At 39.5% G+C, this 17,500-nt stretch overlaps 2 protein-coding genes across 2 annotated transcripts in view; one reads left to right on the top strand and one right to left on the bottom strand.

Moving 5' to 3' along the window:
* The window catches only part of LOC138027557 (bile salt hydrolase/transferase-like), a 21,197-nt gene extending 11,540 nt beyond the window's left edge, over nucleotides 1–9,657 (bottom strand). The window contains exon 1 of the mRNA XM_068875102.1: nucleotides 9,577–9,657. Coding sequence (XP_068731203.1) covers nucleotides 9,577–9,579 — 3 coding nt within the window. The 5' untranslated portion in view covers nucleotides 9,580–9,657. The remainder of the gene's footprint in view (nucleotides 1–9,576) is intronic.
* A 738-nt stretch (nucleotides 9,658–10,395) lies between these two features.
* The window catches only part of LOC138037505 (EH domain-binding protein 1-like), a 36,509-nt gene continuing 29,404 nt past the window's right edge, over nucleotides 10,396–17,500 (top strand). Inside the window, exons 1-3 of the mRNA XM_068883423.1 lie at nucleotides 10,396–10,613; nucleotides 10,653–12,918; nucleotides 13,557–13,847. Coding sequence (XP_068739524.1) covers nucleotides 13,789–13,847 — 59 coding nt within the window. The 5' untranslated portion in view covers nucleotides 10,396–10,613; nucleotides 10,653–12,918; nucleotides 13,557–13,788. The remainder of the gene's footprint in view (nucleotides 10,614–10,652; nucleotides 12,919–13,556; nucleotides 13,848–17,500) is intronic.

The following is a 17,500-nucleotide window of genomic DNA, read 5'->3' as shown; positions in this document are numbered from 1 at the left end:
CATCGTGGCATTCTTCCCCTAAATGAATCGCAAATTTGAAGCAACGTTTGCGTTGAATTGGCTGTTGTTGTTGCATGAGCTCCCTAACCTCTGTCAAAATTACACGTACGTATAATGATATTACCTAATCTGAAACCACTGTCAACTAGCAATAAAAGCCGAACTCTTGACTCTCTAACAGAAGTCATCTGTAAAGGGAATGGAAAGTAAATTCCTTTCATGCACTTCTACAGGTGACAAATTTTAAAGAATTTCTATAATTTCAATTCAGTTGACTTCAACTTGGAATTTTGTGGGACATGTTGAAAAAGGATTTCAATGCGCGTGAACTCTGTTGTGACTCTCTTATGTTACGTAAGAATGTCTGATTAAAGCGGGAATTTAATATGTGTTAAACATTCTCTCACATTCGCTCACTTTGGTGGTTGGTTGGCCGCATCGTTCACAGAAATACAGGCAACTGGATTTTAATGATGCTCTCAATGTGACTACACGATGCAGTTATGAGCTATGCTGTCAGTCGATATTTGACTCTGTGGCTGCGTGATGCAGCTCGAGTCAAATACCCACATTTCACCCTTGCTCACCATAGAGTCTCCAGTAGCTCAGTGGTTAGAGTATCCGTACTAAATTACGGAGGGTCGTGGGTTCGAATCCCATCTGGGGCTCGGCTTTTTCCGAGTTCCCACTGGGTTCAATTGTAACACCTTTCATTTAATATAATTTTTTATCGGCTCTCTTATCGTTATGTTAACGGTTTATTTTCTAAAGAAAAAGAACAGACTCATTCAGTGTTGTCATCTAGTTCGGAAAAGAAGTGATTTTCGTGAAGTTCATCTTGTGCAGAACTGATTTCGTTCTTACCACGATTCTATAATCATTAAATGGATTGTCTATCTACTGAGAAGTTCTCATTCTCTCAAAAAGGGCTGGTGTACAAGACCAGAGCTAATAAGAAAGGAAGGCTAAGTGTCACTGGTCATGCTTTACCCTTTTTTCTCCCACGAGTTCTAGTGCAATGTTCTCAGTATGGCCATGGCCTGGGAGAATTTTAACGGTTGTAAATCATTTATGTAAAGTGCAGCTTTCATACTTATGTGAAAGCCAGGCCGTTACTTACATTTTAAAATGTGTGTCATTTTCAAATTATTTTAATTTAGTGCCCAAGAAACACGCGGGGAAAAACTTCCTACAGAGCTACAGATGTTTTTCTTGTTGTTATATGCAACTTCCAGACAGTGAACTTGAATTTCAAAGGCTCCGTTTCATGACTTTCTTCGTGTCAAGTTTAGTGCCCAGAAACTCCCGTGGAAAACAGACCTATAGATATCAAATTAAAGAAGCAAATTTTCCTGCTGTTTCGGGCAGGTCAGACAGACAATGATCTAAATTCGGCTGTAAATAAATCGGTATGATGACTTTTGGGCAGAATTACATACAATTGATTACACATGTGTTGTAGGTGATTGGTTCTCAGGTAAAACTCTTCTTCGTTTTCGTGGAAGCCATTTTCCCTTGGGTAAAAACCGGACCCCAACACTTGTAATGTCTTCACCTTTGAATATATTACCCCCTCCTAGCCAGCGTAGCAAGCGTTCTGTGCGAGCGAAGATTTCTGTATTCTGGCCGCGGAAAAAATTGAGGCGAGAAAATAGGTGACCCGTCAACCTATTTTGTCGCCTCAATTTAGTGACTGGATTTGATTTTCGACCCAAAAAAACGTGTTGGTAAAGGGTCGATCGGTGCCCCGACGCTGCCGTCAGCCTCCTACCTTGTCACCAGACAATGAAGAAAAGGGAAAGGCGACTATTTTCCCCGAAACTTCGTGTACGTATTAAGAACAGCAACAACTTGCCACATGGTAAGTTTCATCGATCTTTATTTTAATTTTCTAGCAAATTCCAGACCTAAACTTCGCGTCTTCTCCCCACATGTTCTCTGTAGTTACTCATGGTGTGAAACCCGTATGCCAACACTAGCTAATTTTGGCTTTAGAAAAAGCATTGAGCATAGAGGTTCGCAACGCGACATCATGAATTTACCAGATTTTTTGACAAAAAAGCAAAAACAGTTCACATGACTTGTCATTTAATATACAGATTAGCAAAATAAAAACGTTCTTAATCGACTCTCAGCCTGAGGAATGTTTTTCACACGTTCTTAAAATTTTGCTTAATCTTAGCATCGAAGTTCTTATAAAAAGGATCTTATAAAAAAAACAGAGAGTGCCATTACATGAATGGGTCATAAATATAAAGTTTTGACTATCTGAATGATTTTGGGTTAGATTAAAGCGATGTATTGTTGAAAAATCCAACGCTATTTCTTATCGTGTTAATGAGTAACGTAAACAATTTTTGCACTGGCGAGTCGTAGTAATAAATTGGGTTAACCAGGAACCTGTTATTTTAAAGCCAGTACCGGTAACTGCCTAGGTCACGTGTAACACATGTAATGGAAGATTCACGGAAAACGAAATTTGAAATGTTATGTAGTGGCATTTGAAGGTCAAATATTAGGTATTGTGCACATACGCTACACAAGTAACTGTTCTTCTCGTCAATGGTTAATATTCCTTGGCAGGCTTCTCCCCGTTCAGAGTTTGCGTCTACATTTCTATCTTTATTTCTCGAGAGTTTTCAATAGACGAAACAAAATAAATATGACAGACCGAGTGACCCACACTACAGTGTTTTATCTTTTCTCCTGCCCTTACCATTCCGGAAACGAAACACCATTTCTTTTTTTTTGAAATAGTTTCTTGTTGACCCTATCTTATCTAAAACAGCTAAGCAAATTTTATCACTGTGTATTTTCTCACTGTATTTATCTGTATACAGCGAGAGTTTTAACTGTAAGCCCTTATTAGCTAAGCACAAAACCTATGGTCTATCGGAGGATAGTATTCTACTAATGGAAAACTGTCTTGCTGATAGCCTGAGTTTCTGGGGATGAAGTTTGCACCTCCTCAAACTCCGATATGAACCCAGAAAACTAACCCATGAAATGAAATAGCATTGTTGGAGGGAAAGAAGCCTTAAATAAGATAAATTTCGATCTGCAAACAACATACCATGCTGGAAGCCGTGGAGCGTAAGTCTCGCAGCTGTATTGAGCTTTTTCCTGACTCAAATGAAGGCCACGATGTATTGAGAGTGGAGATTCGTGCGCGCTCATATGAATTAGCCTGTCCCACCCAGAAAAATACCGTAACCAATCACATTGTATTATTGAAGTACGTGATAAAGTGCAGAGTTTCATGGAGGTCAGAAGCGCAGACATTTGAGTCCCTTCTATCCTGGATAAATCTTGATTTTGACTCTGTTACAATTCCGCCTTTGAGTCTAATCTCATTTCTTCTGAAATTCCGCCCTTTTCCTCCTCCCACGTGACTAATTCCCTACTCGATTACAACAGCGTTGTTGACAGTTGCTGCTGTGGCCGTAGCTATTTCAGTTGCTCACATAAAAAGTCAGTCTACATTTCTATCTTTATTTCTCGAAAGTTTCAATAGACGAAGCGAAATAAATATGACAGACCGAGTGACCCACACTACAGCATATTTATCTTTTCTCCTGTCCTTACCATTCCGGAAACGAAACAACATTTCTTTTTTTTTTTTTTAAAAAGTTTCTTGTTGACCCTATCTTATCTAAAACAGCAAAGCAAATTTTATTACTGTATATTTTTCCCGATTTGAACCCGGAAAAGTAACCCATGAAATGAAATAGCATCGTTGGAGGGAAAGAAGCTTAAACTAAGATAAATTTCGATCTGCAAATAACATACCATTCTGGAAGCCGTGGAGCCCCTTAAGTCTCGCAGTTGTATTGAGCTTTTTCCTGACTCAAATGCAGGCCACGATCTATTGAGAGTGGAGATTCGTGTGCGCTCTTATAAATTAGCCTATCCCATCCAGAAACATACCGTAACCAATCACATTGTATTATTGAAGTACGTGATAAAGTGCAGAGTTTCATGGAGGTCAGAAGCGCAGACAACTGCTGATGAATAGGCGGGCGAAAGCACGATAGCTGTGCAGAAATTTAGAATATTCCAGTCGCAAAGCTCAAAGCAACTGGATTCTTATCCGTCATCAAGATTTTCGAATATACGTATTCTTAGCTTTTCAGTATCTGTATCCCTCTTACTGACTATCTACAAAGGGAGATGAAATTTTGATCCATGGCAGTGCTGAAAATTTGAACCCTAATATCCTAGCGAATCTAATTTATATGCAGTGGACTCTCAAGACTGAGAAACAAAGTGAGACCCGAATATTTTAATAGTTCTCTAGCATGATTACGTCACAGTGCCAAATTTCACTACCAAGGCTTCCTTCTGAACAATTTTATTCAAACCTTCTTCAACTTAGTTATACTTCACGAGGAAATTCCTTTGCTCTGCACTGCTTTGTGAATGCACTGTTGTAATTCTACCTGCATGTCATTTCAGACTTAAATGGAAACAATGCTCCCATTATACGTAAAAGAAAACTTCACTTGATTTGACTGAAATGACTGAGTCATTTCAAGTGAAGTAGTTCTGGATGGTTCAGAACAAACTGAGATAAAACCATTCGATGTTGAGTGCCCATGTTGTCAGCATAGCTGTTTTGCAGAGCGCGACAAAGAAACATACAATAAAGGACATCCCATAGCACGGTTGTTTTGCCGCATGGGCGTTTGTTGTGTCTTTCCATTTCCTAATTCTTTTTTATTTGAGTCCCTACTATCCTAGATGAATCTTGATTTTGACTCTGTTACAATTCTGCGTTTGAGTCTGATCTCATTCCTTCTGAAATTCCGCCCTCTTTCCCTTCCCACGTGACCCATTGCCTACTCGATTACAACAGCGTTGTTGAGAGTTTGCTGCTGTGGCCAAAGTTATTTCAGTTGCTCATAAAAAGTATTTGTAAAATACTTGTGATAAGTTTTGATAAAAAATGGTTTTTCAAGTTTAAAGAAAGCATGTAACCTTACACCTGTACATAGTGGCATTCTTCCCCTACATGTATAGCAAATTTGAAGCAACGTTTGCGTTGAATTGGCCTAACAGAGGTCATATGTAAAGGGAATGGAAAGTAACTTCCTATCATGCACTGGCACAGGTGACAAATTTTAAAGAATATATTTCTATAATTTCAATTCAGTTGACTTCAACGTGGAATTTTGTGGGACATGTTGAAAAAGGATTTCACTGCATGTGAACTCTCTCTGTTACGTAAGAACGTCTGTTGAAAGCTGTAATTTTTTTATTGGCTCTCTTCTCGTTATGTTAATGGCTTATTATCTAAAGAAAAAGAACAGATTTATTCAGTGTTGTCATCTAGTTCGGAAAAGAAGTGGTTCACGTGAAGTTCATCTTGTGCAGAACTGATTTCGTTCTTCAAGATTCTATAATCATTAAACGGATTGTCTATCTACTGAGAAGTTTTCGCGGTTTTCATTCTTTCAAAAAGGGCTGGTGTACAAGACCAGAGCTAATACGAGAGGTGGGCGTTCTAATGATTCAGTGCTTTTACAATTTGGACAAAAGTAAACCAGTATCACTGGTCACGCTCTACCCTTTTTCCTCCCACGAGTTCTAGTGCAATATTCTCAGTATGGCCATGGCCTAGGAGAATTCTAACGGCTGTATATCATGTATGTAAAGTGCAGCTACTGTAAAGCCAGGCCGTTTAAATACTTACATTTTAAAATGCGTGTCATGTTCAAATTATTTTAATTTAGTGCCAAAGAAACACCCGGGGAAAAACGTCCTACAGAGCTACAGATGCTACAGATGCAACTTCCAGACACTGAACTTGAATTTCAAAGGCTCCGTTTCATGACTTTCTTCGTGTCAAGTTTAGTGCACAAAAACTCCGTTGGAAAACAGAGCTATAGATATCAACTTAAAGAAGCAAATTTCCCCGCTGTTTCGCCGGGGCAGGTCAGACAGGACAATGATCTAAATTGGGCTGTAGCTGATTGGTTCTCAGGTAAAACTCTTAATTCTTCGTTTTCGTGGAAGCAATTTTTACTTGGGTAAAAAACGGATCCCAACACTTGTCTCCAAGTTTGAATATATTACCCTTCCTAGCCAGCGTAGCAAGCGTTTCGTGCGAGCGAAGATTTCTGTATTCTGGCCGCGGCAAAAATTGAGGCGAGAAAATAAGTGACCCGTCAACCTATTTTGTCGCCCCAAATTTAGTGACTGGATTCGATTTTCGACCCAAAAACCGTGCTGGTTGCCACTACACAAATGAAGAAAAGGGAAAGGCGACTATTTTCCCCGAAACTTCGTGTACATATTAAGAATAGCAACAACTTGCCACATGGATCTTTTTTTTTTCTAGCAAATTTCCAGGCCTAAACTTCGCGTCTTCTCCCCATATGTTCTCTATAGTTACTCATGTTATGAACCCGCAGGTGACACAAACAGTGAGCCTGGGTAACCTGTGCCAACACAGCTAATTTTGGCTTTAAAAAACAGCATTGAACATAGAGGTTTTGCAACGAGACATAAATTTACCAGATTTTGTGGCAAAAACGCAAAAAATGTTCACATGACAGATTAGCAAAATAAAAACGTTCTTAATCGACTCTCAGCCTGAGGAATGTTCTTAACAAGTTCTTAAAATTTTGGTTAATCTCAGCATTGACGTTTTTATAACTAAGTTCTTATAAAAAACAGAGAGTGCCATTACATGAATGAGCTGGCTTTAATTAATAGCCCTTTGATTTTGTTTCGTTTGAGACGAAGCGTATCTATTTTGACTTCAGGGTGAACCATTTACACAATGTGAGGAACAGTGGCCGATCAAAAGAGAATTTGTAATTGAAAATCTAAACATCTATGACTGTAAAAACAAACTTATGAACATGTGAACCTGAAGTGTTGTACGGGTCCGCAAATGATTCCAGGACCGCAAATGATCCGAGAACCGCAAATGATCCCCAAACGGTACCGCAAATCATACGACTAGAGGATCACTAGAGCTGTCCAAACCAACTTTAAGGTTATCTACCTCGGCGATCAAGTCTGCACGGGAGAGATTTCACAGACAATACAACACTACATAGAAGCAATTTAGCATAGAGATGTGGAGTTTGACTTAAGTAGTAAGAGGACAGGTAATCTGCAAATCATGACAAATCTCGTTATTCTCTTATTTACATTATACTTTTTCTTTGACACGAGGGTTAATGCGAGATGAAAGCACAACTTTGTCACGAATTTTCTATGATAAAAACTTGTTAAGAAATGCAAAATTTTCGTTAACAGCACACACCAGGCCTACTCCTGAGTATCTGGTTAGAAATCATTTCCTCTGGCCGCGCTTCAGCCATTCGATGAGGGTCAGTCTCGTGCTTCTCAAGTTGCCTCGCCCGGGCCCAAAAAGAATTCTGGGTAATTTTGCCATTCCATGACAAGGGAAGACTCCCGATTCTCATTTCATAGTTTTTTTCATAAGTGTCGTGCTACCCAGTCCTACCAGCAAAATAACCGCATCCATTGAACTTTTTAGCTTTCAAAACTTGCTCAAATTGTATCGATAGGTCCACAGAAAGGCAAGAGAGACAACTTCACTCGTGAACTGCCATGTTTACAACAAAGCATTTTAGGCATCCCATTCTGCATGAAACCATCTCTCACCTCTGTCTCGAGAAGACCAGAAACACACGGTTCTTACGTTACGTTTATGCCTGTATAATCAACTGAAATCTCAATTCCTTGTAAAAAGTTAACCAGCATCTTAATTTTTTGGTAGGCTAGGTATCGGAGAGCCTGAACATTTACGCATGTGCTGACGGAATGTTTGAACAAGAGAGAAAAATGCAGTACCTCCAGACGTGGCTCTGGAGCGACGTACCAAACGAGCCATCCCGGGATTTCGGCCCGTGCGATCGCTTTTGGACGCAATTGGCCCTTCGCAGCTTTCTGCTACCGACCTCGCCTCCCGGTACGGCATTGAGGGAGAGCTATGTCGGCCCCTAAACCATATGAGACAAATCCCACGCCTACTCACAGCTCCAGACCGCCCTTGTCATTACAATTTAGGGTAAGATTTTGATCGCTTATATGTTCAAGAAAAAAGTGATTTTATCTGTCATATGGTAAGCACCGGAGTCGCAGATTACAAAGTGTACGCACGCACCCTGCTGAAGGTAACATACATACATGCATGCATAAACTTTATTTCATCTCGAATTTCAGAATAACTACAAGAGGTAATATCTTCGAGACATTACATTTACAGCTAAAATACATAGCACATACAGATACATACTAAATACCTAATATTTAAAGAGATATTAAAAGCCGCTGTACAAAATTCGTTCCTGGATTCTGTTTGAGGGGCCGACATATCCCTAAGCTAAAATCGGAAAATCAAGTCATAGATTCACGGTTAATATTGCATTTCTTATTGCTATCCTTTTTTATTTGTTAAGATAATATTTAAATAGTTATCTTTTTTTATGTGATATGATTGTATTTTACCTTTTATTATCATTTTTATGTGTTCAGTAATATTTATATTTATTTGCTCATGTATTAATACCAGTTTGTTTTGAACAAACTGATACATTTTTAGCAGTTTATTATTATTATTATTATTATTATTATTATTATTATTATTATTATTATTATTATTATCATCATATACCAGGACCGCAAATGATCCCGGAACACAAATGATCTCCATTTAGGAGCGCAAATGATCCCGAAAAAAAGTAAGGAATGACATGGAAGGTACAATGGTCTGGATATAATTTGTTGCTTTTGTTGTAGCTTTCGTAACACTTTTTTATTTGAGTCCCTTCTATCCTGGATAAATCTTGATTTTGACTCTGTTACGATTCCGCGTTTGAGTCTAATCTCATTTCTTCTGAAATTCCGCCCTTTTCCTCTTCCCACTTGACTAATTCCCTACTCGATTACAACAGCGTTGTTGACAGTTGCTGCTGTGGCCGTAGCTATTTCAGTTGCTCACATAAAAAGTCAGTCTACATTTCTATCTTTATTTCTCGAGAGTTTCAATAGACGAAGCGAAATAAATATGACAGACCGAGTGACCCACACTACAGCATATTTTATCTTTTCTCCTGCCCTTACCATTCCGGAAACGAAACAACATTTATTATTTTTTTTTTTGAAATAGTTTCTTGTTGACCCTATCTTATCTAAAACAGCAAAGCAAATTTTATTACTGTATATTTTCTCGCCGTATTTCTCTGTATACAGCGAGAGTTTTAACTGTCAGACCTTCTTTGCCCGCATCGTGGAAGAACTTAAAGAATGGTCGTGATAATGATACCATCGCTGCCATTGTAGGCATTGGTCTATCAACAGCTTTCTATTACCTTCCTCATAAGCCCTTATTAGCTAAGCACAAAACCTACGGTCTATCGGAAGATAGCATTCTACTAATGGAAAACTGTCTTGCTGATAGCCTGAGTTTCTGAGGATAAAGTTTGCACCTCCTCAAACTCCGATTTGAACCCGGAAAAGTAACCCATGAAATGAAATAGCATCGTTGGAGGGAAAGAAGCTTAAACTAAGATAAATTTCGATCTGCAAACAACATACCATTCTGGAAGCCGTGGAGCCCCTTAAGTCTCGCAGCTGTATTGAGCTTTTTCCTGACTCAAATGCAGGCCACGATGTATTGAGAGTGGAGATTCGTGTGCGCTCTTATAAATTAGCCTCTCCCATCCAGAAATATACCGTAACCAATCACATTGTATTATTGAAGTACGTGATAAAGTGCAGAGTTTCATAGAGGTCAGAAGCGCAGACAACTGATGATGAATAGGCGGGCGTTAGCACGATAGCTTTACAGAAATTTAGAATATTCCAGTCGCAAAGCTCAATTCAACTGGATTCTTATCCGTCATCAAGATTTTCGAATATACGTATTCTTAGCTTTTCAGTATCTGTATTCCTCTTACTGACTATCATCAAAGGGAGATGAAATTTTGATCCATGGCAGTGCTGAAAATTTGAACCCTAATATCCTAGCGAATCTAATTTATATGCAGTGGACTCTCAAGACTGAGAAACAAAGTGAGACCCGAATATTTTAATAGTTCTCTAGCATGATTACGTCACAGTGCCAAATTTCACCACTAAGGCTTCCTTCTGAACAATTTTATTCAAACCTTCTTCAACTTAGTTATACTTCACGAGGAAATTCCTTTGCTCTGCACTGCTTTGTGAATGCACTGTTGTAACTCTACCTGCATGTCATTTCAGACTTAAATGGAAACAATGCTCCCATTATACGTAAAAGAAAACTTTACTTGATTTGACTGAAATGACTGAGTCATTTCAAGTGAAGTAGTTCTGGATGGTTCAGAACAAACTGAGATAAAACCATTCGATGTTGAGTGCCGATGTTGTCAGCATAGCTGTTTTGCAGAGCGCGACAAAGAAACATACAATAAAGGACATCCCATAGCACGGTTGTTTTGCCGCATGGGCGTTTGTTGTGTCTTTCCATTTCCTAATTCTTTTTTATTTGAGTCCCTACTATCCTAGATGAATCTTGATTTTGACTCTGTTACAATTCTGCGTTTGAGTCTGATCTCATTCCTTCTGAAATTCCGCCCTTTTTCCCTTCCCACGTGACCCATTCCCTACTCGATTACAACAGCGTTGTTGAGAGTTTGCTGCTGTGGCCAAAGTTATTTCAGTTGCTCATAAAAAGTATTTGTAAAATACTTGTGATAAGTTTTGATAAAAAATGGTTTTTCAAGTTTAAAGAAAGCATGTAACCTTACACCTGTACATAGTGGCATTCTTCCCCTACATGAATAGCAAATTTGAAGCAACGTTTGCGTTGAATTGGCCTAACAGAGGTCATATGTAAAGGGAATGGAAAGTAAATTCCTATCATGCACTGGCACAGGTGACAAATTTTAAAGAATATATTTCTATAATTTGAATTCAGTTGACTTCAACCGCGAATTTTGTGGGACACGTTGAAAAAGGATTTCACTGCATGTGAACTCTCTCTGTTACGTAAGAACGTCTGTTGAAAGCTGTAATTTTTTTATTGGCTCTCTTCTCGTTATGTTAATGGCTTATTATCTAAAGAAAAAGAACAGATTTATTCAGTGTTGTCATCTAGTTCGGAAAAGAAGTGGTTCACGTGAAGTTCATCTTGTGCAGAACTGATTTCGTTCTTCAAGATTCTATAATCATTAAACGGATTGTCTATCTACTGAGAAGTTTTCGCGGTTTTCATTCTTTCAAAAAGGGCTGGTGTACAAGACCAGAGCTAATACGAGAGGAGGGCGTTCTAATGATTCAGTGCTTTTACAATTTTGACAAAAGTAAACCAGTGTCACTGGTCATGCTCTACCCTTTTTCCTCCCACGAGTTCTAGTGCAATGTTCTCAGTATGGCCATGGCCTAGGAGAATTCTAACGGCTGTAAATCATGTATGTAAAGTGCAGCTACTGTAAAGCCAGGCCGTTTAAATACTTACATTTTAAAATGCGTGTCATGTTCAAATTATTTTAATTTAGTGCCAAAGAAACACCCGGGGAAAAACGTCCTACAGAGCTACAGATGCTACAGATGCAACTTCCAGACACTGAACTGGAATTTCAAAGGCTCCGTTTCATGACTTTCTTCGTGTCAAGTTTAGTGCACAAAAACTCTGATGGAAAACAGAGCTATAGATATCAACTTAAAGAAGCAAATTTCCCCGCTGTTTCGCCGGGGCAGGTCAGACAGGACAATGATCTAAATTGGGCTGTAGCTGATTGGTTCTCAGGTAAAACTCTTAATTCTTCGTTTTCGTGGAAGCAATTTTTACTTGAGTGAAAAACGGATCCCAACACTTGTCTCCAAGTTTGAATATATTACCCCCTCCTAGCCAGCGTAGCAAGCGTTTCGTGCGAGCGAAGATTTCTGTATTCTGGCCGCGGCAGAAATTGAGACGAGAAAATAAGTGACCCGTTAACCTATTTTGTCGCCTCAATTTAGTGACTGGATTTGATTTTCGACCCAAAAAACGTGCTGGTTGCCACTACACAAATGAAGAAAACGGAAAGGCGACTATTTTCCCCGAAACTTCGTGTACATATTAAGAATAGCAACAACTTGCCACATGGTAAGTTTCATGGATCTTTTTTTTTTTCTAGCAAATTTCCAGGCCTAAACTTCGCGTCTTCTCCCCATATGTTCTCTATAGTTACTCATGTTATGAACCCGCAGGTGACACAAACAGTGAGCCTGGGTAACCTGTGCCAACACAGCTAATTTTGGCTTTAAAAATAGCATTGAACATAGAGTTTTCGCAACGAGACATAAATCTGCCAGATTTTGTGGCAAAAACGCAAAAAATGTTCACATGACAGATTAGCAAAATAAAAACGTTCTTAATCGACTCTCAGCCTGAGGAATGTTCTTAACAAGTTCTTAAAATTTTGGTTAATCTCAGCATCGACGTTCTTATAACTAAGTTCTTATAAAAAAACAGAGAGTGCCATTACATGAATGAGCTGGCTTTAATTAATAGCCCTTTGATTTTGTTTCGTTTGAGACGAAACGTATCTATTTTGACTTCAGGGTGAACCATTTACACAATGTGAGGAACAGTGGCCGATCAAAAGAGAATTTGTAATTGAAAATCTAAACATCTGTGACTGTAAAAACAAACTTATGGACATGTGAACCTGAAGTGTTGTACGGGTCCGCAAATGATTCCAGGACCGCAAATGATCCGAGAACCGCAAATGATCCCCAAACGGTACCGCAAATCATACGACAAGAGGGTCACTAGAGCTGTCCAAACCAACTTTAAGGTTATCCACCTCGGCACTCAAGTCTGCACGGGAGAGATTTCACGGACAAAACAACACTGCATAGAAGCAATTTAGCATAGAGATGTGGAGTTTGACTTTAGTAGTAAGAGGACAGGTAATCTGCAAATCATGACAAATCCCGTTATTCTCTTATTTACATTATACCTTTTCTTTGACACGAGGGTTAATGCGAGATGAAAGCACAACTTTGTCACGAATTTTCTATGATAAAAACTTGTTAAGAAATGCAAAAGTTTCGTTAACAGCACACACCAGGCCTACTCCTGAGTATCTGGCTAGAAATCATTTCCTCTGGCCGCGCTTGAGCCATTCGATGAGGGCCAGTCTCGTGCTTCTCAATTTTCCTCGCTCAGGCCCAAAAAGAATTCTGGGTAATTTTGCCATTCCATGACAAGGGAAGACTTGCGATTCTCATTTCATAGTTTTTTTCATAAGTGTCGTGCAACCCAGTCCTACCAGCAAAATAACCGCATCCATTGAACTTTTTAGCTTTCAAAACTTGCCCAAATTGTATCGATAGGTCCACAGAAAGGCAAGAGAGACAACTTCACTCGTGAACTGCCATGTTTACAACAAAGCATTTTAGGCATCCCATTCTGCATGAAACCATCTCTCACCTCTGTCTCGAGAAGACCAGAAACACACGTTTCTTACGTTACGTTTATGCCTGTAGAATCAATTGAAATCTCAATTCCTTGTAAAAAGTTAACCAGCATCTTAATTTTTTGGTAGGCTAGGTATCGGAGAGCCTGAACATTTACGCATGTGCTGACGGAATGTTTGAACAAGAGGGAAAAATGCAGTACCTCCAGACGAGGCTCTGGAGCGACGTACCAAACGAGCCATCCCGGGATTTCGGCCCGTCCGATCGCTTTTGGACGCAATTGGCCCTTCGCAGCTTTCTGCTACCGACCTCGCCTCCCGGTACGGCATTAAGGGAGAGCTATGTCGGCCCCTAAACCATATGAGACAAATCCCACGCCTACTCACAGCTCCAGACCGCCCTTGTCATTACAATTTAGGGTAAGATTTTGATCGCTTATATGTTCAAGAAAAAAGTGATTTTATCTGTCATATGGTAAGCACCGGAGTCGCAGATTACAAAGTGTACGCACGCACCCTGCTGAAGGTAACATACATACATGCATGCATAAACTTTATTTCATCTCGAATTTCAGAATAACTACAAGAGGTAATATCTTCGAGACATTACATTTACAGCTAAAATACATAGCACATACAGATACATACTAAATACATAATATTTAAAGAGATATTAATTAAAAAGAAAAGCCGCTGTACAAAATTCGTTCCTGGATTCTGTTTGAGGGGCCGACATATCCCTAAGCTAAAATCGGACAAATCAAGTCATAGATTCACGGTTAATATTGCATTTCTTATTGCTATCCTTTTTTGTTCGTTAAGATAATATTTAAATAGTTATCTTTTTCTATGTGATATGCTTGTATTTTACCTTTTATTATCATTTTTATGTGTTCGGTAATATTTATATGTGGATTCTGATAGTTCGCAGGCATTTTATTTATTTATCCTGCGTAAATAAAGTATCTTTTGCAAGCGAGCGAAAAGCTCACTTCAGTTCAGTCCAAACTTTTCGTCGACAAAAAGCGCTGCAAAAGTTTTGTTAAATAACGATCGAATCTTTTGCTTTTAATGAATTGCGGAAACGCCGTATAGCGTCACAAATAGATATATTTACAGATACTTTGCGCGCGAAAGAAACAGAGGGCCGCTTATATTAACCAATCAGAATAAGCCATCTCATGCGTGACTGCTTCTGCCATGTTTTTGTCAGGGAGTAACAACTGATTTTCGCGGGAATCTGTATTCTAAAAATAGACTCATTTGTGACTGTGCTTGGGAGCCCACTCATGCCATAACAACACTCTTATCTGATTCACTCTTTGTGAAGTGGGTTGCCTCTTCGTTGTCCAGTGGTGAGATCACTCGCCTCTAATCAATGTGGGCCGGGTTCGATTCCTCGACGCAGCGTCATGTGTAGGTGGAAGTGTATACCTTTTCTCCGCTTACTCTAGTCTGCGTAGCTGATGGTTCCGCGAGCGATTCGCGTGCTCCGGTCTATACACCAGCCCTTTTTGAGAGAATGAAAACTGCGAAAACTTCTCAGTAGATAGACAAACCGTTTAATGATTATAGATTCCTGGTAAGGATGAAATCAGTTCTGCACAACTGAGATAAACTTCACGTGAAACAATTCTTTTCCGAACTAGATGACAACACTAAATGGATTTGTTATTTTTCTTTAAATAATAGTCTATTGAGGTAACGATAAGAGAGCCAATAAAAAAATTCCAGCTTTCAACAGACGTTCTTACGTAACACAAGAGAGTCACAACAGAGTTCACGTGCAGAGAGTCAAGAGTTCGGCTTTTATTGCTAGTTGACAGTGGTTTCAGATTAGTTTATATTATTATACGTACATGTAATTTTGACACAGGTTAGGGAGCTCATGCAACAACAACAGCTAATTCAACGCAAACGTTGCTTCAAATTTGCGATTCATGTAGGGTAAGAATGCCATGATGAACAGGTATAAGGTTACATGCTTTCTTTAAACTTGAAAAACGTTGTTTTTAACAAAACTTTAATTATCACACTATTTTACAAATACTTTTTATATGAGCAACTGAAATAACTACGGCCACAGCAGCAACTCTCAACAACGCTGTTGTAATTGAGTAGGAAATAGTCACGTGGGAAGAGGAAAAGGGCGGAATTTCAGAAGGAATGAGATCAGACTCAAACGGGGAATTGTAACAGAGTCAAAATCAAGATTTATCCAGGATAGAAGGGTATCAAATAAAAAAGTGTTACGAAAGCTACAACAATCGCAACAAATTATATCCAGACCATTCGCCCTTGTCACACGGCGGCCATATTGTCCCGGGGAAGAGGAAAAGGGCGGAATTTCAGAAGGAATGAGATCAGACTCAAACGGGGAATTGTAACAGAGTCAAAATCAAGATTTATCCAGGATAGAAGGGTATCAAGGCCATATTGTCCCGGGGGACAATATGGCCGCCGTGTGACAAGGGCGAATGGTCTGGATATAATTTGTTGCGATTGTTGTAGCTTTCGTAACACTTTTTTATTTGATACCCTTCTATCCTGGATAAATCTTGATTTTGACTCTGTTACAATTCCCCGTTTGAGTCTGATCTCATTCCTTCTGAAATTCCGCCCTTTTCCTCTTCCCACGTGACTAATTTCCTACTTATTTAAAGAAAAATAACAAATCCATTTAGTGTTGTCATCTAGTTCGGAAAAGAATTGTTTCACGTGAAGTTTATCTCAGTTGTGCAGAACTGATTTCATCCTTACCAGGAATCTATAATCATTAAACGGTTTGTCTATCTACTGAGAAGTTTTCGCAGTTTTCATTCTCTCAAAAAGGGCTGGTGTATAGACCGGAGCACGCGAATCGCTCGCGGAACCATCAGCTACGCAGACTAGAGTAAGCGGAGAAAAAGTATACACTTCCACCTACACATGACGCTGCGTCGAGGAATCGAACCCGGCCCACATTGATTAGAGGCGAGTGATCTCATCACTGGACAACGAAGAGGCAACCCACTTCACCAAGAGTGAATCAGATAAGAGTGTTGTTATGGCATGAGTGGGCTCCCAAGCACAGTCACAAATGAGTCTATTTTTAGAATACTGGTTCCCGCGAAAATCAGCTGTCACTCCCTGAAAAAAACATGGCAGAAGCAGTCACGCGTGAGATGGCTTATTCTGATTGGTTAATATTGGCGGTCCCCTGTTTGTTTCGCGCGCAAAGTATCTGTAAATATATCTATTTGTGACTGTGCTGGGGAAGGACCGCAAAGTGATAGATCAACACTCCTATCTAATTCACTCTCGGCTTCACTGAGTAAAACACTTACACCGGTCGTTGAATGTAGTCACTGTTTCATTTTTTTTTTTTTAATCACCACTACACGTTCAGGTTACATATTTGAACAATAATTGACTGTTTAGAGCAGCTTTGCTTTCTCCGCAATCAGCCTTTTGGAGCCTCCTTCAGCTTTTCTTGAAAACTACTGTAAAATAAACAAGTCAAAGGAGGTTTTTCTTCAGTTTTACATCGCACAATGTAACTGACCAATCACAACAGACAAAACAGACAACAGACAAAACAATCCAACAAACCTATCAGAATTCAAAGTCAACATTTTAAACCGGCGTTTGAGCGTTGGGGTTAGTGCTTTTACGTAATCCTTGAATTTGATTGGTCCTTGCTCCTCAGCCAATCAGCAAACGCAGTAGTGCCAAGCAAAGGAATGGACCTTATTCGCGCGTCGGTCATATTGGCCATAGACAATAGATTTTGTACCCCGAGCCTCGAGTTGCAATGTTTGGGAACGAGTTTCGGTTGCGCAAAAACAAAAGTTTCAATCCCTCGGGACTTAATATGGCCGCCGTGTGATTAAGGCCCACTATTTCCAAAACATTTCGCCGCTCGATCACTCGCTCAACCGCCAGCTACGCAGGCTAGAGTACCCGGAGAAAAAATAGACACTACAACCCGGCTATAATTGCGAAAGACAAGACCCGGTGGAAAAGAGACATTGTTGCGGCCCTATGCCCCATTGGGGGCAATAAGGACTATTATTATATGACTAGCTCCGTGA

Source organism: Montipora capricornis, chromosome 2 (genome assembly GCF_036669925.1).
Source record: "Montipora capricornis isolate CH-2021 chromosome 2, ASM3666992v2, whole genome shotgun sequence".
Classification (NCBI taxonomy): Eukaryota; Metazoa; Cnidaria; class Anthozoa; order Scleractinia; family Acroporidae; genus Montipora; species Montipora capricornis.
The sequence above is the reverse complement of the archived record's forward strand: the minus strand, read 5'-3'. Positions and strand labels throughout refer to the sequence as shown.